At 38.0% G+C, this 25262-nt stretch overlaps 1 protein-coding gene across 1 annotated transcript in view; it reads right to left on the bottom strand.

The window, feature by feature from the left end:
- Nucleotides 1–3244: 3244 nt before the first annotated feature.
- Nucleotides 3245–25262, bottom strand: part of LOC145942629 (tyrosine-protein kinase-like otk) — a 46125-nt gene continuing 24107 nt past the window's right edge. The window contains exons 3-9 of the mRNA XM_083049543.1: nt 14187–14310; nt 10684–11117; nt 10140–10436; nt 9416–9982; nt 9069–9344; nt 8759–8944; nt 3245–8329 (exon numbers count right to left, since the gene is read on the bottom strand). Of these exons, the coding sequence (XP_082905669.1) occupies nt 7281–8329; nt 8759–8944; nt 9069–9344; nt 9416–9982; nt 10140–10436; nt 10684–11117; nt 14187–14310 (2933 nt within the window). The 3' untranslated portion in view covers nt 3245–7280. The remainder of the gene's footprint in view (nt 8330–8758; nt 8945–9068; nt 9345–9415; nt 9983–10139; nt 10437–10683; nt 11118–14186; nt 14311–25262) is intronic.

Here is a 25262-nt window from a genome sequence, read left to right as displayed (position 1 = left end):
TGCGTCGCATGGGGTCAGCGGTAAAAAAGTATCGATTTCTAATATTTAAAGACGAGCCAAAAATTCATCGATTATACATTTTAATAGTACATTTATTACAGAATCTTTTGGTACCAAGCAGACAACAGCGTACAAACTTTTTCATTTGCTATACATAAATTAAGGATGCGTCGCATAGGGTCAGCGGCATAAATGTATCAATTTCTTATTTTTTAAGACGAGCCAAAAATTCATCGATTATACATTTTAATAGTACATTGATTACTGAATCATTTGGTACCAAACAGACACCAGCGTACAAATTTTTTAACTTGATATACATAAAATAAAATTGCGTCGCATAGGGTCAGCGGTAAAAAAGTATCGAATTCTAATATTTAAAGACGAGCCAAAAATTCATCGATTATACATTTTAATAGTACATTTATTACAGAATCTTTTGGTACCAAGCAGACAACAGCGTACAAACTTTTTCATTTGCTATACATAAATTAAGGATGCGTCGCATAGGGTCAGCGGCAAAAAATTATGGATTTCTAATATTTTAAGACGAGCCAAAAATTCATCGATTATACATTTTAATAGTACATTTATTACAGAATCTTTTGGTACCAAGCAGACAACAGCGTACAAACTTTTTCATTTGCTATACATAAATTAAGGATGCGTCGCATAGGGTCAGCGGCATAAATGTATCAATTTCTTATATTTTAAGACGAGCCAAAAATTCATCGATTATACATTTTAATAATACATTGATTACAGAATCTTTTGGTACCCAACAGACACCAGCGTACAAATTTTTTAACTTGATATACATAAAATAAGGTTGCGTCGCATGGGGTCAGCGTTAAAAAAGTATCGATTTCTAATATTTAAAGACGAGCCAAAAATTCATCGATTATACATTTTAATAGTACATTGATTACAGAATCTTTTGGTACCATGCAGACACCAGCGTACAAATTTTTTAATATGATAATCGTAAATTGAGGATGCGTCGCACAGGGTCCGCGTCAAAAAAAATCAATTTCTAATATTTTAAGACGAGCCAAAAATTCATCGATTATACATTTTAATAGTACATTTATTACAGAATCTTTTGGTACCAAGCAGACAACAGCGTACAAATTTTTTAATTTGATAATAATAAAATAAGGATGCGTCGCATAGAGTCAGCGGCAAAAATGTATCAATTTCTAATATTTTAAGACGAGCCAAAATTTCATCGATTATACATTTTAATAGTACATTGATTACAGAATCATTTGGTACCAAACAGACACCAGCGTACAAATGTTTTAACTTAATATACATAGAATAAGATTGCGTCGCATAGGGTCAACTGTAAAAAAGTATCGATTTCTAATATTTTAAGGCGAGCCTAAAATTCATCGTATATATATTTCAATAGTGTATTGTTTGCAGATTATCTTTGTACCATAAGCATACCAGCGTACTACCTTTTTGGTCTAATATACGTTATATAAATCTGCGCCGTATGGGATTTGCGGCTTAAAAATTTTAATTTTCGATATTTCGATATTTCGATAAAACGTGCAAAAAATTAATCTTATATACATTTTAACAGTACATTGTCTGCACATTATTACGAATTATGCGTGACTGCATGCATATATCGCGGTAATATATGTCGAAACTCATTTTTACTGCGCATTCGGAATTCGAATTAAATCAATTATCGAAAAGTGTCGGACGAAATATATTTGTGACTCTAATTAAGAAAATAATTTTTGTTTTAAAAATTATATCTACGAAACCTTAATTGTTAAGTTGTATTCATGTCTCACTTCTATTCTTAACTTAATAAATATACTACTTCTTAATTAAATAAATATATTAGAAAATATTAATATAGTAAGGTAATTAAATTTAAAAATAGTAATATGTTATAAAAATTAAAATAGCAATATATTGTAAATAATATGTTGTAATATCTTATCCTCGATTAATATTTTTGTTACAGAAATCAGCTGATTAAAACGTTAATTTGCTAATTAATTTTTAAAATAAGAATGTTATAACATTTAAAATAATATGTTTTAAATAATGTAATATATAATTCCTTAAACTCGATTAATATTTATAACAGCTATCAGCTGATTTCTGTCAAAAAATATTAATCGAGTTTAAGGAATTATATATTATTTTAATTTTTATAACATATTTTTATTTTAAAATTTAATTGGCAATGTAATGGTTTAATCATCTGATTTCTGTAAAAAAATATTAATGAAGTTTAAACAAACTTTATATAAATACATTATACTTTTTTTAATAAAATCGAGGAATGGCATAACGCGCGCTTGTGTTATTCTAGTCTTTTTCTAAAAAAGACATATTTAGTCGATTCTCGCAAGTATTGTTGCCTCTTTTCCGCAAAAATATTAATCAAAATTTAAAGTATTATAACATATTATTTAAAACATGTCATTAATTTATTTAATTTTATTTTGGACTAACTGTCAAACTGCTAACTGCTAACCCTCACGATGACAGCCTCTTCATGCTACAAATATAACACATAAGGCGAATGTCAAAAATATTAATCAAGTTTAAAGTATTATAACATATTATTTAAAACATATTATTATTTTATTTTATTTTGGACTAACTGACAAACTGCTAACTGCTAACCCTCGTGATGACAGCCTTTCGATGCTACGAATATAACACACAACGCGAATCGACAGAGAGCCAATCAGCATCGCGGAAAAGCGACAACAATGTCAATAACATGCCTTTTTTAGAAAGGGGATATTTCATTTCCGACATTCAATCACTTTACTTTTCTAGGCGCTACTCAGTTGACGTTTTTGCTTTCGTTACGTTATTTTATATATCATAATAGGTATAGACTGTACCATGAAATATTAAGTAAAAATAAATTTGATTAGGTAATATATATGCCATTTCTTTCTCTAGCATTCACAAAAATCCTCTTCCACATCTTTTTTTTTTTTACTTTTTCTCATCGCTGAACGTTTCTTACACACATGAAAAGATTACGAAAATCGATCTCTCTTATACTTTAGATTTCTTATTTTTATTTAGTGGAATGAACTTAATGCGATTATTTTATAAGAAAAATAAAATTGTCAAATTTTTTTAAAACAGAAATCTTGTATACTATTCGTCGTTTTTTAAACGTTTAATATGGGATAGGGTTCTGAAGTAAGTCAGGATAATCTTGTGATATACATATACACATTATATACAAGTATTTTTTTTCTCATCTTTATTTAATATCGTAGCACATACTATTCCAAAAATTCATAAGTACGATGTATTGTGTTGCTATAGATAAAAAAGTACAAATATTTACAAAATACTGTAAAAACGAAATCGATTTGGGACGCTTAAGGATATGAACGTCATTCAAATGAGCTTCCCGTACGCTGTTCACTCTGTCATCGTATATGACTAGACACATTGGACATAATTGGTAGCTTTTATAAAACTCATCGTCACAGCTAATTGCTGTGCCTTGTTGTCTTTCTTTATGGCAGTGATGGTCGTTCACGATGAAGAGAATATCTGAGCGAATGATATGAGCACACAGGACTTGAATAATTGGCCTTAACTTTACGTACTCGTAGTACGAGTTAGATCGCTGCAAGGTATATTCCTAGCGTAGCTTATATGTTACAAGCAGTGATAGAGATCGTACTTAAATAAGTATATATGCTCGGAATATCTCTATATTTGAATATGACTGGTTTATCGTACATTGCACATGCACTTGATTATTTTTCATTCAGATAACTTGTGATAAAAATCACTGTTCGATATAAAAATGCTAAATTATTTTTTAATTGCAGAAATATTTTAAATACGTTGTCTTTTCGATGAATCATTTTTATTAGCTTTCTATCTGAATATTTTTTAATCTCTCTGTTTTTATCGCGAGTTTTGTTTAAATTAAATCTGGAAAAAAAACTAATTTTTAACTACTTATTTTAAGTACGATCATCATCACTGATCACAAGAATATTTCTTGATGTATATAGCGAACATTTAGGAAGCATTATAAAATTTGCTCGTAGAGATAACGAGTTCTGATGATTCGTTGATACTTGAAGGATTATTTGTGCTTTTACATATTCTTAATTAGAGTATCCATGAAGACACGACGAAGATGCTTTCATGCAGGCAAAGTGTCTTCGCGCTTTACTATGCTCGGTATGACGAGGGTGCTTTATAAATTTTAGAGAACAGTCGCGTATTTCTCATTGGCAGTGTTATCTCAGTGTTTCGTATATCTATATATGCGTATAGAGTACATCATATATTATTTATCAACATGCACAAAGCCGACGATTCGCTTAGAGTTGCTCGTTTCAAAGAAATTTCTTATTTTTCTGAAAGAATTTTTAAACAGCTTGTCAATAATGAATAGGCATTTCAAAGTATCGCATCAATTTATGCTTCTCTTTTTTCTTTCGTGATCTAATAATTATTATTTTTTGATGAAGATGATTACTCTCCGCATCTGTTCAAAAAAACGTGTCATTGGCATCGGAAAAGTGGATTGAGCAGATCTTTCGATACGCTAATCATCTTTTTTTTCTGCCAAAAGTCATAAGCGATCTCGTACATATCTCATCCGTACGTGAAACTCTATATGGTAATCGTGATAATTTATTAAGGCTCCTGCATACTCACTGCAGCCATTTTGAATTGATGACGGCAGAAGCGAGAAAATATACCATGAAAATTCTTGCGACTTACGCTAAAATAAAAATGTTTTTCAATAAAATAGGGTTTGTAACCGATAGAACCGACTTGTAAAATATACCGAAAACTCTCCTTTTGTTTGGGTAAGCAATAAATAACATTGTATATGTCGAATTAAATTGAGCCTAATCAAGGACGAAAACCAGCTGTTTGACAGGTATCGAAATGAAATAAATATTTGCTTTTACATATTAAATTATAACAAAATGAGAGTCTTCGGTATATTTTAACACTATAACAATTACTTTAAAAATAGAAACACTGCACTAAAATGATAAATGACGCTGTAAGTCGCAAGAATAATTTATGTCATTTTCACGCTTAATAGTTTATAGTTTTGCCAAATGTGGCGCTGTCGTACAAATTTTACGGACTTGGCAATCGAGTATGCACCTTAATCGGATTGCATTTCCGATTAATAAAGCCGAACTAATGAAGACACACGCTACAACGTTTCTTTCTGCACGGCTCTATGCCATATTTTAATTCTTCGACAAGCTATTAAGATCGTAATATTAATGTCGCACATCAATTCTTTCTCGTTACGAGCATTTCTATCGCTGTCAATCCTGCACAATTAAAAGATGTTATCTTTATCGATAAATTTTTTTCTTTTGTACCCTTCGAATCTGGCTTTCGAACTATCGACCTAAGTCTTGTACAGAGTGGAAGAAGCAAATATTATGCGTATCTCATAATTATCTCGTGTAAGTATTATTACAGCATAGTAGAAATAAATGCAGAAATATGGAGAACAATGTTACAACTTATTGTAGTTAAAATACGAACGTTGATTTTTCGTTGTACAAGTCGGATAATACAGAGGGTTGAATATATATATACTCGGTAATATTTTTTTCTTATTGGACCGTTGCATATAGATTGTTCGCGCCATTTATCAAACCGTAATAAATCTCTTGGATGCACAAAAATATCGCGAGCGACGATTCGCCTGGTCTGATCGATTCTCAAATTTTTCGTATGTAAAAATAAGTTTTTCGAATATCATTCTTTATATCCTGTATCGTTATCATTTCTTCGCGCGCCAGCATCCAGCCCCAGCTGATTTTTTCATCTCTCTGATATACCAACACGACGAAATTTCTTCCGGCAATAAAAAAATCATTCGTGGAGATTCGAATGATTCACATTATTAATTGAAAATTAACACGATAATTCATGCTAGTCTTTCGCTCTTAAAGAGAACTTACGCGTATACCATCGGTATGTACAAGGCCGTCTTGTTTGTCAAATACGAGTGGTCGATTACGTCCTTATCACACATAAATATATATATAATATATATATATATATGTATATATGTATATGTTAATAATCCTTAAGTTTTATATGTGTGTCTTAACGGAGTAGCGCGTGTAAAAGTATGTAGGCGGAGATAAGATTTCCTTCGTCATTTGATATGGTCGTGATACTTTCTTAATATGCGTGTCGTTGCAGCGCCGAGTCCGATCACTGACATTTAATCGAGAACATCCGCGTAATCTCGAACAAAATGTTCCCGTAATCAGTTCCCGACCACGGCTCGTCTAACGATTAACATACCTTACGAGTATTCGATGTGTGGTGAATCATATATCTATTATTATATCGATACTGTATACTATATAAGTATTGCATTAATTGCGTAATAACGTGTAATGGGCCCATACAGATTCGTTACTTATACTTAATCCGACGTTACAACAGTCAATGGAGCGGAGAGAGACGTTATTCGAAATAAATATTATTTCCTTATCGAGCTAGTATGTGGACATGATATAAAATACTGTAATATGAATAATTATTGTGGAACCAATGATTTACTATAATAATACCTAACTACCCGATACGTAATATGTAATATGGAAACCATAGAGAGGAGATCGAGATAACGTTCAAGAATCACGATATAAGACGGAGATTGCTCGATCAATTGCGATTTCGCAAAACGTTCGTGTAACAAGATAGCAAAATCTAAAAATGTTTAAAATACAATGATAATAAATGAATCTCTGCGTGAAACTCTTCATGCGCGAGAGCTCCATATTATATATATATAAAATATATCAAAACTTCTCGTACAATAAAGATGCTACTCACTCGATCACATGTAACGAAGTCATCAAAATGGTACGAGATGAATTCCGCGTTAGGTCTATACATCACGGTTCGCGCGGACGTATCGACGTCATCGAAACACTTAATTCTCGCGCGTTCAATGATTAATGAGCAAGCATTTTCCGTTTACAAAAGAAGGATGGATTCCCCTACGATCCATTATACGCGTATATAATTGATACGAAGCGTTTAACATGAAAGCCGGTTAATTATTTTCGCGTGCGCGCGAAGCCGCGGCATTTTCGGGTCCCCTCTCCTCGCTCGGAATGGGTCACCGCCGCGTAAATCATCGGCGCTCATCAGCCTTACCTCTCAACATGCAGCTCCGCACAATCATTACCCCTATTGCAGTATTTCCGATATTTTAGAGCCTCGTATAATTCAACCACCATGATTAGGCCAGACTACAGGCAGCTGTCGACCACAATTTCTCCTATTTTCGAGACAACCTCGTCGAAGGTGGGTCTCTCGCGCGGATCGTTCGCCCAGCACTGCGTTTGTAGTTCCTGAAGAGCCGGCGGCGCCGCTTTGTGCGGCTTCCATATGAGCGTTTGCGCCTTAAGTTGACCCAGCACGGATTCGTCGTTCATCTTGTTGAACGGCAATTCACCCTGGTGGAACATCTCCCAGACCAGGCAGGAGAACGAATACACGTCGCTCTTGGTAGAATACTCATCCTCACACACGGCCTCGTGAGGCAACCATCTCAGCGGAACCACCTGGTTTCGATGCTTCGTGTATTCCTGCTGATACGGCTCTTTGGTCATGCACGGCAACGAGATTTTGATCGTCAGATTGCTGGCGATCAGGCAATTGCGCGCGGCTATGTCTTTGTGGACTAGTCGGTTATCGGCTAAGTGTTTCAGGCCCTTTGCAGCCTGGTTCGACAGCGACAGTATCTGTGCCACAGACAGCTGAGGCGCGCGCGCCGGTTTCGATTCATGCGTCGGACTTGGATTGTTGTCTTTTCGCGAGGCAATTAAGAACTGCTTCAGGTCACCCCAGTCAGTGTATTCAATAATCATGTAATCGGGTTCCTCTTCTCGACACAGACCGATCAATTTGACGACATTCTCGTGATTAAGCTTATGGAGAAGATCCAGGTGCCGTTTAAATTCCTGAAGAGTAATCTCATCTTTCGTGTTTGTGAGACTTTTGACCATAACCAAGGACTCCTTGTCGCTGTCGATCTGATATTTCGTAGCGTAAATCTCGCCGAATTCACCTCGCCCAAGAGGTTTCAGTTCCTTCAGATTGCTTCGCGAAGCGGCAATTTTGTCATAATTTGACTTGGATTTCTTAGACTGATTACTACTCTGACTTTGAGCTGTATCCGCGCCGTCACTCTTGTGAGAATCGCGATTCTCCTTCTTCTTACTCGTCGAATTCGCTTTATTACCGGTTTCTTTCAACTCCGTTTGTTCCTCCGGTACATCCCCATTCTCCATTTTGTCTAGAATTCAAAGATATATACATTATGACTTAAATATGTGCCTCGTGTTATTAAATCATTATATATATAAATTAATGGACGCCTTATCTCTCGACCAAACTGGCAGTATATTTATTAAGAAAATCACAACGTTTCGACCTCTATATTTGGTCCTTATCAAGTGATATAGTTTCTTAAAGTTATACACTTATGTCATAAGTGTATAACTTTAAGAAACTATATCACTTGATAAGGACCAAATATAGAGGTCGAAACGTTGTGATTTTCTTAATAAATATACTGCCAGTTTGGTCGAGAGATAAGGCGTCCATTAATTTGTTTTTATATTACTGGCGATTCTGATTTAACATCTACCAAACCTATTATTATATATATATATATATATATATATATATATATATATATATATGTGAATGTTGTTGATCATACCTTCTGTTTGTTCTTGCAAGTATTGTTGCTTCCTGCGGCGACGTCGATAACGGCAATATAACATGAGACCAACAACGAGTACCATGTACGCTGCGGCTGCGCTAAGAGTGATTATTACCGTCTTCGTCATCATCGAATCATCATCGCTAACTTCCAAATCCATATCAGCTCTATAATTATCTCCAGCTTAAATCATAATTATTTTATAGTTATAAAATTGCTTTGATTTCTAATAATTTGAAATATCTCAATAATATCTTACAAGTTGAAATTAATTTGTAATAATGTAATATTTAAATGAAAAAAATACCTTTTACGATTAATTGAACCTCCTCCCGCTTCAGCCCACCGCTATTGCCGGCAGTACATCCGTATTTTCCTTCATCGCTGAGATAAACTTCTTTAATGTACAAACTTCCGTTACTGAATACTTGGGAACGAGGATTATCTATATTATTCATACGGGAATCTCTATCCCACTGAATGGTCGGTTTGGGATCACCCTCGGCGGTACAATGTATCATTACTGGATATCCCTCAATTGCCTCTGTTGGATTTTGCGGCAGTACCGTGAACTTCGGTGCGACTATGGAAGACAATGTCGATGTTAATTTATCGTTCGCTCCACACACCTGCGACATAAGTACCGATACTTACTAACTACATCGATGGTAATCGTGTGATTGATGGATCCCTGGGTGTTACTCGCGATGCAAGTGTATCGTCCCTTGTCCTCCATCAGAACGTTGTTGAAGTGCAGAGTGCCATTGATATCCTGCACGTGCTTGGGGAATTCCTCGTCCTCGTCCTCCTTGACCCACTTCACCGTGGGAGTCGTGGCACCCTGGGCCTTGCACGATACCTTCACCGTAGAACCGAATTCTAGGCGTTTATTGACAGGCTGGGGTGAGAACTTTAGCTTCTCCTCGACTGTGAGAACAGCCGGAAACGAAAGCAGGGACGGGAATCCCGTGGTGAATACTTGACACATATAGTGTCCCCTGTCGGAAAGATCGACGCTCTTGAAGTGCAAGGTAACATTGCCGTGATTATCAGTTACGCGGTATCTAGTCGGCCCGCCTGATTCCCTCAGCTGCGACCCGTCTTTCAACCAGTGCACGTGCGTTACAGGCGGCTCCATGCCGGAATAAGAACATGTTAATGTCACGGAATCACCTTCCATCACGCTGAGCGATTCTGGGGAGCTTATGATACTTGGCGGGGCTAGAAATCAACGAAATAAATATGTATAATCCTTTTGAATCATCATATGATAAGATTTAATTAGATAAAATTAACTGTATCTTAAAAGAAGACGTATTATATTGTTTTTAATCATGCTGAATTTTTTTTATCTGTTCGTAAAATCGTATAAACTTACTGGATATCACTATTTGGACGGATATATCCGTTTCACCGGCGAGATTTTCGGCCACACAGGTATAATTGCCGTCGTCCTTGCCCATTTCTGCCTTTGCGATGATGAGTGTGTTGTCTTGTACACGTACAGAGCCGGTGTCGCTTATTATGTATCCTATGGGATCCCTCCAATAAACTTTAGGCGGCGGAACCCCTAGTGGTTCCAGACAACTTATTTGGAATTCTTGATCCTCGCCAACAATCGCCAATTGAGTTGGACGTTTCGGTTCGAAGGCAGCCATCGAAAAGTTTAGTAAATCTAAAAATTTTATTTATGTCTGGAAACTCTGCTTATATACTCTCAAAAATACAAAAAGAAGTTAACAATAATTCTTTTGTTCTATTGCAAATTGCCATTTAAAAAACATGACTCGTAGTTTGACTAATATTATAAATTATAAAATTAAGACTATATACATATGTATATATGTATTCTAAATATATTAAATATTTATTGTTATCGAGCGCTCCTTAAACACACAACTTAGAAATCTTTTGGCACGTACAGGCAATTTGTAATTCGACCGTATAACTGATTGTAGTCTCGTCCCTTCTTCCGTGGCAGGAGTAAAATCCCTGATCCCTTTGATCGGCAGCGTGTATGATGAGAGTGCCGTTCTCGAAAATCATCCGCTCGTCGTCGGATTCCAGCGGACCGATTTCTTTGAAGAACCATTGCACCTCGTCGGCGTCCTCGAAGACGCAGTGTAGCGCGGCCTGCTCGCCGCGCTTGGCGATCAGATTTCTCGGAACGACTTTGATGGTTGCAGTGTCATTTCCGGAAACGATTAACGGGTAACTCTCCGTCATCGGCGAGGAGCCCGCCTCGTTTTTGGCCAGACAAGTGTACATACCGCTGTCTTCGGTGATCGCTCTATGTATATGCAGCTTCTTCTTCTTGATCTCGACACGATCACTTCGCGCCACGTTCACCATATTTCTGTGAAATGAACAAATAATGATTCTCACCTGTAATTATCTCTGCGAGATATGTAGATTATATCACTAAAGTCGTATGTCAAGTTTCGCATCTTTCAATTACATCGCTAACATTATATTAATTTATTTCGTATACGATATTTCTAAAATATCTTCGATATTGAAAGTATGTTTTTTTATCTCTATAAAAATTGCAAAACTCTTTCAAAAAACAATCAGGAACTATGTAACTATATTAAACAATTTAAATTTACTCATATCACGGTTGCTCCTTTGTTGCCCGATGCGTCCCCGGGCCTCCTTCTCGTACAAGTTTCGAAACACTTGCATTTGCGTTACTTTTTTTCGTTCGCGACGCGCGGCGACGCCCGGGTTTTAGCTATCACAATCTTCGACGCGTTTCGGTAAAACGCGAGACTTGCGCGAGAACTTATTCGCGCGCGAATAAAACAGAAGCTCCATTTTTGCGTCGCCGCTTTTTCCAAGACCCACTTTTCGCAGGGGCTTATCGAACGAAGATGATCAAGAGAGCGACTTGGCCGCGACGCACTCAAGTCGCCCAAGGACGCAAGCGAGACGAATATTGAGCGAGATTCACGGCCGACGAGATCAATCTCGCGCGTGCGACGCGATCGGATTTTTACGATAATTAACCACCAAAGACGCTAATTAATACACTCGTCCTTTCGCGGACCGGCAAGAAGCGCGCGATCACGAAGAATCGAAGAAGAGGTGGAGCTAGACTGGCACTGCCAGGTTCGGAACGCGCAACGACCAACGACACGTCGCGACAAGTCGTAGTGGTGGGGCATTGTAGGGCTCGCGACGTGGGAGCTCGGCGAATCACGTCGCGACTACATATTCCCACCACTACGACCTAGTGGGGGTATGTAGTCGCGACGTGATTCGCTCAACCTCGCACGTATTACGTTGCGTCGCGACTCCTACAATGCCCCACCACTACGACTCGGCGCGACGACGTATCGTTGCGCGTTCCGAACCTGGCAGTGCCAGTCTAGCTCCACCTCCAGTGCTCTTCTTCGATTGTTCAATGGTCGCGCGCTTCTTGCCGGTTCGCGAAAGGACGAGTGTATTAATTAGCGTCTTTGGCGGTTAATTGTCGTATAAATCCGATCGCACACGTGAAATTGATCTCTTCGATCGTGAATCTCGCTCAATGTTCGTCTCGCTGCATCCTTCGGCGACTTGAGTGCGTCGCGGCGAAGTCGCTCTCTTGATCATCTTCGTTCGATAAGCCCCTGCGAAAAGTGGGTCTTGGAAAAAGCGGCGACGCGAAAATGGAGCTTCGGTTTTATTCGCGCGCGAATAAGCTCTCGCGAGTCTCGCGTTTTACTGAAACGCGTCGAAGATTGTGATAGCTAAAACTCGGGCGTCGCGAACGAAGAAAAGTAACGCGAGTGCAAGTGTTTCGAAACTTTCTACGAGAAGGAGGCCCGGGGAGGCATCGGGCAACAAAGAGAGCAACCGTGAGGTGAGTAAATTTAAATTGTTTAATAGTTACATAGTTCCTGATTATTTTTTGAAAGAGTTTTGCAATTTTTATAAAGATAAAAAAACATACTTTCAATATCAAAGATATTTTAAAAATATCAAGTTCTGGGGAAAGACGTTAGAGTTCTGAATCTTACTCGATAAGACAAAAACGTGAAAACCGCATGGCTCTATCTATTATAATTTCGAAGAGATTGATTTTTTAAAATTAATACACTTTTACGAAACATTTAGAAAATCACGAACTCTAACGTTTTTCACGTGAACTTAATATTTTAGAAATATCTTCGATATTGAAGGTACGTTTTTTATCTAAAAATTGCAGAACTCTTTCAAAAAATAATCAGGAACTATATAACTATTTAAAAGAACCTTAAAACTCTGCTCAAAACTATTAGAACTCGATGTGTAAAAAAATGTGAAGTTGGCACCTATTTTTTGAAACTGATTTTCGTTATCGTAATGACCGGAACTATTTCTAAAAATTATCAAGAATTCTTCCTATGGTTCTAAATAACTCAGAACTCTTAACATAACTATGATAGCATAACATAGGGGTGCCAACTTCAAACACCCGAATTTGTACGCTGGTGTCTGCTTGGTACCAAAATATTCTGCAAACAATGCAATATCGAAATACATAAGCGATTAATTTTCGCCTTAAAATATTAAAATACTTTGTTGCCGCGGACCCTATTCTTTTATTTTGTATATTAAATAAAAAAATTTGTACGCTGCGGTCTGCTTGGTACCAAAATATTCTGCAAACAATGTACTGTCGAAATGTACAAGAGATGAATTTTTGGCTCGTCTTAAAATATTAAAAGTCGACACTATGTCGCCGCGGATCCTATGCGGCGTACTCTTATATTATGTATGTTAAATAAAAGAATTTGTACTCTGGTGTCTGTTTGATATGACAATATTCTGCAAACAATGTACTGTCGAAAGAGATAAATTTTTGGCTCCTTTTAAAATATTAAATATCGATACTTTAAAAGGATATTTAATATTTTAAAAGGAGCCAAAAATTCATTGCTTGTATATTTTGATAGTATACATTATTTGCAGAATATTTTTATATCAAGCAGATAGCAGCGTACAAATTCTTTTATTTAATGTACATTTGTACATAATATAAGTATCCTTATACTGTCCGAGGCGACCCAGTATGTATTTTTAATATTTAAAGGCTGTCCAGAAATTCGCTTGTATATATTTCGATAGTACATTATTAACATGCCGTACATTATTAACATGACTTAACATACCTTGGAAAGGGAAAAAATGCAAAGTTCTTTATTTTCACGATGCATCTGACGTAATTAAATACCGAATGGGAGGAAACTTTCGACAACAAGCACGCGAGGGAGTGTCACTTCATAATTCACCGGTCCGGTTCGCGTAAACGCGTCGGATGTCAGCTCTAGGAACTTGGTACCAAGTCTTTCGTGGATCCCCGTGGATTTTCCGACATTATTGCCCTTCCCCTGTCCTCGTTATCGCACGAGACGCGCGGGTAAATAGACAAAGTTGGAACAGGCAAAGAGCAACTTACTTGAACCACTCGTATCTCATCTCGCCGGAACCGTCGACGTGACATCGAAGCTCGATCTCGCTGCCCACGCGGATCGCGGACGGCAATTTCGGCTGCTGCAGCTGCACGCTCGCCTCGCTGACCCCTGGAACAAGAAATCGATAGTACCTCGATGACGCGATAATTACCAATTAATCAAGCAAACATTTATACAGCGTATTGTGTATACACGCTGTGTTTGTTGTGTGGTACACCTATTGTGTTACACAACGGATATAGATGGATAAACAAAATGAATTTTTAATCAAATGTTCTCTCGAGTCGAAACTTCGAGCTGCCATTTTCAACCTCAATTTTCTGACGTTTATGAACTCGAGAAAGAATTTCGATAGGTTTAATTTATATAGGAATTTAGCTTCTACTTTATACTTAAAAAAAAAATAGTATAAATAATGAACAATTTTTTCTACTTCTTGTTAGAAATTTAATAGAGGAGTTTCGACAAAATTATATAGATTAAATAATTTAAAAAAAAGACTAACTGACTGTTTAAAATATCAAAGTAATGTTAGATTAAAAATTGAGATCAAAAGTAAAGGGAAAAATTTAGTAGCAGCAACTATATATTACTACATGTTTCAATGTATATCTTATTAGATAAAAAATTAATATTAGAGACCGGTAAAAATGAGTGTACATCACACATACTAATAATAATAATTGTCGATTATTATTCATGATACAACTTGCTCTTCGCATAAATATGCCGCAAGAGCACGTGTTTAATAAATTCAACGCTATCATGTACACGTGATATAAGACTCTCGCGTATGTGCGATAATATAAAAAAAAAAAGATTATAATATGCGCTATTAATATCGCGGATATTAGATGCGGCGAATCTATAAGACTAATAACTTGGAAATTATATGCAATATATATATTGCGACTTCGTGCGTAATTACGCGCGATGCGTGCGAAGCAATTTTTTTCCGCTGGCATTCCTCTTTGTACCATTCGGCAAAGAAAATCGAATTAGAACGGGACGATGACAGTTAGAAGGAGAGAGACGTACGAAATAAACGAGCACCAATTTCTTCACGATGTTCGATGCCATGGGGCCACTCAAGGAGGAAGGACGAATAAACCCGCGCGGATATCGCCAGAGACTCGCTCTGGAATTCTAAAATGGAAAAGAAGCGCAGGACACAATGGGAAGGAAAGGCAATTCCCCTAAAGATAGAAGTTGGAAGATGGAGATATAGAGAGAGAGAAAGAGAGAAAGAGAAAGGGGGGAAGGTAAAAGACATGGGGAAAAATAGGAGAGGATGCTCGATTCCTGAGAATGTCAGGTTGACTCCTGTCGTCGCTCTCTCCGTTTTTGTAACCGGATCAAAACCCGCCGTTCCTCTGAAAATGTGTGCGCTTCTCTCTCTCAACGAATTTAATCGAGTCAAATAAAACACCGACTAAAAGAGAGAGAATGTGTTCCCATTCTCTACTTGTGGCTGTTTGCCGCGAACATGTCGCGAGCGAGCTCGTCAGATGCGTCTCTATATATTATTTGTGAAGGACGGAAGGGACCCTCGAAGGAAAAACCGAAGAGTTCTGCCCTTCGTGTCGGGTGTCTGTCCTCTTTTTTTTTCTTCTCTAGAACTTTGCGGCATCAGGAGTTGTCTGAGGTTTCAATGTTCGAAGGTGTGGGGTGAATCCGTATCGATTCGGGAAGAACATTTAATCATACTAGCCATGTCGCGCGCTTTATTTATTCGTAAAAAAAAGACCAAAATTTCAAATTTTTTATTTATCTCGTAATTTGTATAAATAATCGTGAAAATTAAAAACTATGGGAATTAACGAAGAGAATAATAATAATAATATTAGCGGGACGCGATGAATCGCGATAACTTATTTCGATAGCAGATGGATGAAATAGTTGCCGGTGAATTTACATATTCGAGAATCCTTAATGGAGGAGAAAGCAAAGTCAAGACCCCTCTCAATTCGTCCGAACTTTGCAGCGGGGAAGTAACGGCGGTTAGGGACGGAGGGCGCACCGTAATTCACAGGGCAACAGTTGCCGAAGACCGTGCGGACGATAAGGCTTCGTTCATTAATTTGATTCATTAGTCCACGGCGTGAAATTGATCGGTCGCGCCGGCGGGTACCTACCCCTCGACGGAGTAAAATGAAACGTAATTACGCGTGTCTGGGGTCTCGTTAAAAAATATGCCAATAGTTGAAAGAAAAACGCGCGTCGTTAGCGCGGAGGGGAGGAAAATCGCATTCGAACGACCCCGTTGCGTCGCAAATTGCGCCCGCGCATCATACATCCGGATCCGAGTTCCTCCCGGAGTTTGGAAGCGCGCGATAATTTACTCGGATAGACTCGTTACCGCGAACGTAACGATTCGCACTTCTACAAAGCGCGTCAACGATTTATTACTGCGCGACACGACGATCGGAGCTCGAGCTCTATAACGGCAGCTTTTGATTTACGTCTCAATTAGCGCGCTTTGTTTTAATGAAGTAAAATCTTAATCACATATCAGATCGCGAGTCTCTGATCTCTCGCATATTTATTTAAAAATCACCACGTCCCCAGAAATTATCTGACTCTACTAACTACCCGATGATATTATATGTATATCTCTATAATCATTTCCTTTGATCGATTATCTTCAAATTAAGGAGAGAAAGAAAGAGTTTATAACATTTTAAATATTTTTCCATGCATCTCTCTCTCTCTCTCTCTCTCTCTCTCTCTCTCTCTCTCTCTCTCTCTCACTATTACCCCATAAATAACGCTGAAGAAAAATCTTAAATCTCTGTTTTACTAAAATTCAATAATATTTTAATTAATATGAAGAAGCAGATCTGATCATTTTGCAGTAAGCACGGATGTTCTGTCATTCATGAGACGGCAACAATTCAGGGGTTTTCCGAGATGACATTATTAACATTTTTTGATGCCCTCAGCCTGATTCGATCTTTTTATCTCCATCTATGCGACGAGCTCCTGTCGTCGGCACTTTTTTTCTCTCGTGCCCTATCCCTTTCGCTCATCCCGACGCAAAGCACTGCAAACTGCAGACTCGGCGGTGCATCGAGAGAGACGCTTCGACGACGAGAGGGATCGAAATGAGTTTCTCGAGGACCGCGGTAATAACTTACACCGCGTTAATAAGTTTGCGGTGTGCTGTAAAACAATTATCTTTTTGCCGCTACGAGTCTATAAAACAGTTAACGTATGCGCTCTTTTATAGACTCGTAAATCTAACGCGCAAGACGCGTTAATATCCTATGTAAATCGATTGAGCTGTCAAATGTAAATGTTAACGGAAAGCTTATTTAAAGCTCGGACCGCCGAAATCGATGCGGTTCGTTTCGCTGCGCGTTTCGCGGTGTGACCAACGAACGTCATTCCCACGAGATGCGTTTTCAATGTCGCCGGTTCGTGGGAATGAACTTTGAAGTTGTCACGTGTCCATGTGACAGTATCCCTTCCAGCTACCCGCAGTCTGATCATTGATCGTGGACCGTCTGGCTCGAATCGTTGCGCGAAATTAGTGGCAAAAATTTCTGCGAGTTGACTCACAGACGACACACGAATCCGGGAAGAGGTGGAGGAACCGTTTGATTGTTGTTGTCCCTTTCTCTTTTCCCTCTTACGCCCTATCCTCGGCGACGCGTGCTCATCGGTAAACAGGCGAGCAGTTTAAAGAGGGTTCGCGCTCGAGGCCATTAAAGAGCATTAATTTCAAGGAGTTATCATCGAGCAAGCGGATTTGAGGGCGTCGACAGCACAAAGCTGTAAAAGAGAAGGCAGACCTAGTCGCGAAACGAGAGAGAGGTTCCTCTCAGATACGGAGGAAAAGTGGAAAGTTGAAGTCACGAGGAAAAGGGCTCGTTTGCGAATGACGAAAGTCTCACTTTACCTCTCGAAGGTCGAGACGAGATTTCGCCGGCCCACTCGAGGCATTTCTCTTGCATTGTGGAACCATCCTTTCCCTTCTAGTTTTCCATACGCTATCCTTTCCCCCTCTCAATTTCTTCCTGGCTCCGTTTTTCCCTCTGCCGACTAGCTCTCTCTTTCCGTTCGTCGCCTCTCGTTGCTCCAGCGCTCCGCATCTCGACGAGTCGTGTTTAAATGCACAAACGAAGCGACAGATCAAAGGAACCGCCGGCAGTGCGTGCACAACCACGAGAGCAAAGGTAGAACGAAAGAGAGAGATGGACGAGGCGAAGCGGGGATAGGCAACGTTTATTATTATCATCGTGGCCCTCCCCCTCGTCGTCCTCGTCGCCCTCCTCGCTGCTTTTCCACAGCATCGAGTATAACCTCGCGCAGTCAAGATTAACTTTCGTGTAAACAGGCCGTCGCCACCACACCGGGTGCACGCACACGCGTGCGGCGACGCGTGCACCGCGCACGCCCGCATGTGCCCGACCCGTGTCTCCGATGGCAACCTTGGATCGAAGGTCGACCATGGTATCTTTGTCGGTACAATCCTTCCCAAGCGTCACCTGCGCCTGACATATGTACATACACAGAGCTTTTTTATGGATTTAATTGAAATTTCAACTATTTATGTAACCTCTGCGAACGTAATTCATGTTCATCTCACAAATCTAAATGATAATATAACATATGTGAATGAATTCGCGTCGTATCGAAAATATTAGATAAAATAAAAAAATGATATACAAGGAAAAGAATAATATATAATATTTTCAGCTGTAAAAAAAATTGTATGTTTTTTAAAAATTATTTCTTTGAGAATGTGTGAGAGGAATAATTTTGTCTTGTTCTTTTCAGGCATGTGAAGAAAGATCCTTTATCGCTGTTCATTACGTGGGTAACCTTGGATCGAGATGAAACCGACCCTGATATCTTCGATAACGAAATTGAAATTTTAATTGTCCTCTATACCGACAAGTATTTTGAAGCGGCACTCGAGTATCGATTGCGGAATACATTGTAATACAGATTCTCAGACCTTACGAATATTACGAATATTGAATAGAATGAAGATGAGAGAATTCTCTTGCAATTGGTGCACCAGATCAAGATCATATCTTGGCCTTCTTGAAGATGCACAAATAATATACAATGTAGCCTAGTAGCTGTCTAAATGGAACCAATCGTTAAAAGCACGCACTACGGGTATGGTACACGTCTAATAAGTTACGACGCAGCAAGGGATCTAGTTCTTCTTTTTTTCAAAAGAAAAGATCATCGACGAAACAGCACGCGCCAACAGATGTGTGTCATTCTGCGGGAAAGTCATGAGCGTAACATGGACCACCCAGATGTCAGTAGTTCGACTCGGTCTATCGTCAGACGTAACATTGCCGATTAAGCTGCATTCGCATTTTAAACCTTTTATGAATTTTTAACGCGTCCCCCTTCCCCCAAATGAAGATATAATTAATTATATTATATAAAAAATTAAATAATATATTATATAATATTAAATAAATTTGAACTTTTTATCGCCACTCTCGTGAATAACATCACAAGTCTGAACATTCGCGCTTCATTTCAAGAAAGATGACAAATTGCGCGATCGTGTAGTACTTATTCTTTGGTGAATTGCCATAGAATTGGAGTTTATCACTCAATGAGTTAATGAAGTGCCAAGAGTGAAACTCGTTCGGAGCTAGTCGGGCGAGAAAATATCATTCAAAAGTTCGAAAGTATCGAGTTTTGCGCGAACGACACGGAAATAAAGGAATAATGGACACAAAATGTGCTCCAAAACGAAAGCCTGAGAAAGAACTTGTTGATGCGATCCACGAAATCGATACGACTTTAGCGCAAGTCCTCCAGAACCATTGAAATAGTCTAGGCTCCTTTCGCGAAAGCATTTTAGAAGGCGAGGCCGAGCGAGTAATAGCGCGTCTCGTTATTAAAGTTTTAATATCGGCGCAAAAGTGCGCGTCTCGATGTAAGAACTCTGTAGATGGCCGCTTGGAACGGATGGTACCCGCCTGTCTTCTCAATATTATCGATAAATAATAAAAAGGGCAGTTGCGAAAAACTTTTTATTTGAGATGAAATTGAGACGGAATGATATTGAAGTGCTTATTTCGACATGTGTTGGACTCATAACTCATCTTTTTTCCTTAATAAAATTTTTATCAAGAAAAAGGAGAGTAGAAATTATTAAACAAATTTGTGAATAGAAAAAACTTACTGATACTGCACTTAATTATTAAAAATTATAAATTTCTTTTATAAAATGTTTCTTGTAAATAACTGATTTCTAACAATGTTTAAAAATATGAACATTTTTGTATTTTTCCTATTATTTCCTACACAAGTTTCTAATTTTTCTATATGTTTCCACTAATTTGAGAAATTACAAATGCACAACAATCTAATATTTTTTAAAAAATATTTTTTAGATGTTCTTTCTCTCCGCATATATTTTTTATCTCATTTCCGTATTATATTCATTATCGATATCTCTCAAAATTAGTCTGGAGTGGTCGTGCTATTGTTCGATGACAACATTGATACATCCCTTTTATCTCGACGTTTATGATTAATTTAACTAATATTACGAGTTCCCCGGATACTTGACGTTTCAACGAAGAAGATTGAAACAAAAGACGCGGATCCTCGAGCAAGATGTCGAGATAGTATAGCCCGGTGAAAGATGTATTCAAAGCGATTTATACCCCGGTCTGCTTTCCTCATTCTGTCATTTCTCTCTCAAAGGCGTTTACCTTGTAAACGCAACGCCCGGGAGAAACGGGTCTTCCAAACAGAACGGGACTTGAAAGAAGACTGTCCGAAAGAACGAACGCGCAACGGGTGGTAAGAAAAACGGTAAGCAGTCTTCATTCTTTTCACGACGAAGTTTTCTGAAAAACTTAGCTGTGTAACCCATATCACTGTCATATAATATCATTTATCTATGATCGACTGTCCGTTTTTCAAAGTGGAAGTTGAGTTACAAACTGGCGGATAAAAACCGCTGAATAAAAAGCCAAGAGAGCATAAAGGAAAATATGAAGTAATGCTACTTTTACATTTTAATACATCTTAGAAAAATATTTAAAAATATTTTTTTTCTGAATTTTATATTAAGATATCGCGAGACATACTTTCATATTAAACTATATTGTCAATCAATATCAATTCTGGACTTTTCTATAAAAAAAAATTGTATGTTTGAAACACGCAGAACTATTGGAAGAATTAATTTTTAACATTTTGTGTTTTTGGTTGGATTCAAGATACTGAAAATTCTCTCATTCTACAAGTTACTGTTAAAAACAGCTCTTGTGCGCGCACAAGCAGCGTTCTTATGATAATAGATTAAGATATAATGAGCGCAAGAAAATATGATGAATATTTGATGGCGATCATTTCGCCTTCATTGAAGATGCAACGGATGTTGCAGCCTCTCCTGGCAGTTCTTTAAACGAGCGAGCATCTCTTAACGATCTGACATAGCGAGAAAGGAAATAGCTTCCTACAACCGTCTGCCCCGGTTTTTCACATTGTAAATGCGTCGCTTGTTAAAAATGAATTTTTCAATTTCTTTTTAAATGACAGCTCAAGAAAATCTTCGTGAAAGAAAACCATGATAGGAAAAACTTATAACAAATGATGTGATTCAAAAAATATAGACAACTCAATGTCATGCGAGGATGTTCGAGTTATTTCAAAAAAGTATTTCTTGCAAGAACCATTAAGTTTGTTTCAGATCTGAAAGTGAATAAACTCGACGTACTAAATTTATCATCCTTCATTTATCACGCCATTTTCTCAGAATCGATAAAAGTCTGAAATATTATAATGCGAACTGAAATAACTAAGATATTAATTATAATTCCGGAAGCACTATATATTTATTTTCTTGGATTTCAAAGTATTTTTAACTTAAAATCAATTTCTTATTTTTTTTTTCAAGAAATTCAATCGATCGATTTTCTATACGCGTATGTGCGAATATATTGTTCGCAAAATATTAGATTAGTCAAGTATGAATTCACTCGCAATTATAAATGTATATGCGTTTTGCGCACAAAGGCGTCATTTAATTTTGCCTCTTCAGCGCACATTTAATTACCAAATAAATCGGTCTTTAATTACATACATCGGCATTCACCCGAAAACATCAAAGTGTGATGTTACCCTATCAAAGGTACGATATACGCGTGTTGTTCTCACCTCTAATGAGTGCGCTATCGTAAACATCAATGCGCCCCCTTCCTCCCCTTCTCATCTTTATCTAAAGCTCCGGCGACTTCAAAAAGCTGTAGAAGTCTGCCGGATCATTTTTCCCTTTCACATGTGTCGTAAACTAGTCAATTACAGTGTAAACGGAATTTTCCACGGAGGTGAGCCTTCTTGAAATTAAACTGAAATTAAACAGAACGTGGCTGTTTAAATACTAGCCGTTTTTAAGCCTTTTAGGTCTTTAACCTGTGATTCAGACATTTCACAAACTTGTATTTTTATAAAAGATCTATCAATTTTTTGGTCATATTTACATAAATTCATACCCCACATTTAGCACGACATGTAGCCGTCAGATTTTTAAAGACTGAGTATATATGTATGTATATAAAAGTACTACCATGAATAGACTAAATTTAGTATATCAAATGTCGTGGCAAGTATCGTATCGGAGCAAACGAGTACCGCGAAGCAATCTATATTTTTAGAAAGAGAAAAATCTGCTTTCCTCGAAATAAATTCTCGAAATAAACTCGATAGTCAAGTGACTTATTCCAATCGGTACATCCTCCCCCCATCCCCGTTGGGGAACACAAGTTAGAAATATTCTTGTGTGTGATTTAGGCTTTAACTCCCCCCCCCGTAGCTTAAGAGCGGGGTGCGAACGAGGAGAGACGCGTTTCCACAAGCGGGCTATTTATTCTGGACGAACAAACAAACCGCAGTTTTCTGTCGACAGTCTCTCGTCGAAGGAGACGAAAAGCGATGAGAGGAACGCGCGAGCACGCCTGAGGCTCGTCTAGTCTCGTTGAATTATTACTGGATTATGTCGTGTCGAGAATGCCTCTCTTTGTTCCTTTTCTTTCTCAAACGGCAGAGACGTTAACCTCGCCCCGCTTGCGGCGAAAAGGGTCCACGAACGAAAAAAGGAGGGGGCAAGGGGTGAGAATGAAGCCGAGGCGGGAAAAGCGTGACAAGCTAATTCCTTGCTGAGAAACACGGTCGCTTTTCTCGTCGACAGACGGTGAACGTAACACGATACGGCGGGGAAGATAAGTGGGATATAATGAAGCAACAGGAAACTGCGAATGCTGGATATAAAAGAGTTCAGTTATTTTGGCTATTACTGATCTCGAGGGGAGGCAAGATTGAGACTAATGCGGCTGAGACTAGCGTAGCAGGATTTATTTCCTAAAAATTGTACGCTCTGAATAACAAATTCAAGTGCGCGATGCAGGCTATAAGAAGAGAAGTGCCGAGCACAAGGAGATAATGAGAGAATTCCTGCGATAGAGAGAGAATATTTGTGCGTTGGATGTTGCGGCAGATAGAAGCTTCGCGTGAGAGGAAGAAGAAGATGAGGAAATCTACGCATTGAAGAGAGAGATAGAGAGAGAAAGAGAAGGAAAGATAGGGTGTGTACGTATATATATATATGGCAGAAGGAGACGCGACTAAAGGGTGAGAGAACGAGAGGGATGCAGCTCCGTTCGGGGGTCGGTCGTTGCCATGGGAATAGGCAGCGAGGGGTATGGTGGGACAGGAAAGGGTCGGTCGATGCAAACGCACCATAAAGTTTTATGGCTCTCCAGAACTGTACCTATTCGGCGCGCGCCCTCGTCTGTCGGCTCTGTAGGGCCGACGGTTCTCTCTCCATAGAAAACTACGCAAGCGGTCCTGATAATATTTTTTCATTTACTAAGAGGCAAGTAGAGGTCGGTATGAGTTTTGTAATCGTAATGCAACGCAAAGTTTCGATAAAGATGGAAAAATTATATGTATAATCGATGATCGAACAGGAAGTTTATTGCGGCGCCTAGAAAAATTAATTATATAAAATTAATTATATAAAATAGTTTCGAGAGAAATTTTTAATTGTACGCAGAAACGAGAGAGATGTTAATGAACCTGCAATCATTGCTGTTTAAAAATGTTTACGATATCCTTTATATCTTACGTCAATATATATAGTAATATCATAAAAAAATAATCAAATGCTTCAGTGAATTGATATTAAAATGCAAATACGAAGAATAAAATATTTACATATTCCGTTTTTCTTAAGTAGGGATAGAGAAGAGATGTAGGATGATATAGTAATTAGGATTGATCGTTTTTACTCGACACTCTTGAAACTAATGAAGAAACAGCTAGTTAAGAAACTAGACACATGGTATCAGACTATACAGAAATAGATCGAAGTTAATGAGATCGTTTATTCATATACGATTCGCTGGCAACATTTCTCTCTTCATACGTTCATAAAATAAAAGAAATATAATAATAATTAATGAATATCGAAGAGGGTGCAAGCGCAAAGATTAATTACGAGATAATAAAATAAAATATCTTTGATCCCGTCTGCGAGAGAAATATATTATGGAAGAACGGAATAACAATTAGGGAAGAGATAGGTAATCACTGTTAGATAGTCGTCGGCAATTACTCGCGCGAGGCGATTTTCTCACGCGAAAAAGAAAATACACGAAAGTCTGAATAATCTCGTTAACTGAAGAAAGAATCCAGTTTTCGTGGCCACGGCAGAGAAACGAAGTGCGGTATTAATCTCACTAATGAAGAAAGAGATTACAGCAACGCACCGTTTCTTAATGGGTTAATTCTAGGAAGAGAATTCCATTTTTTTCCTTCACTTCACGTATCGTAATTATTACGTCTCGAATTTCAGAAATAGATATATGTGGTGCAAAAGATACGAAAGAAAAGGAGAGAGTATGCGCTATCAATCTCGTAGATCACGTGTCAAAGTGAAATCGTCCTCGCTACTAGATTCTTTGCTCTTTTATAACCGCAATAAGATTGTATACGTGCATTTGCAAATGCTTACAACGTTCCTACGAAAATATCTATCCTCGACATCGTGCGCCGGCTGAATAAATTAA

The sequence above is a fragment of the Prenolepis imparis genome, unplaced genomic scaffold, assembly GCF_030444845.1.
Source record: "Prenolepis imparis isolate NDT839.2.m4 unplaced genomic scaffold, iyPreImpa1.0 SCAF_11, whole genome shotgun sequence".
NCBI lineage: Eukaryota > Metazoa > Arthropoda > Insecta > Hymenoptera > Formicidae > Prenolepis > Prenolepis imparis.
This window is presented reverse-complemented; position numbering and strand designations above follow the sequence as displayed.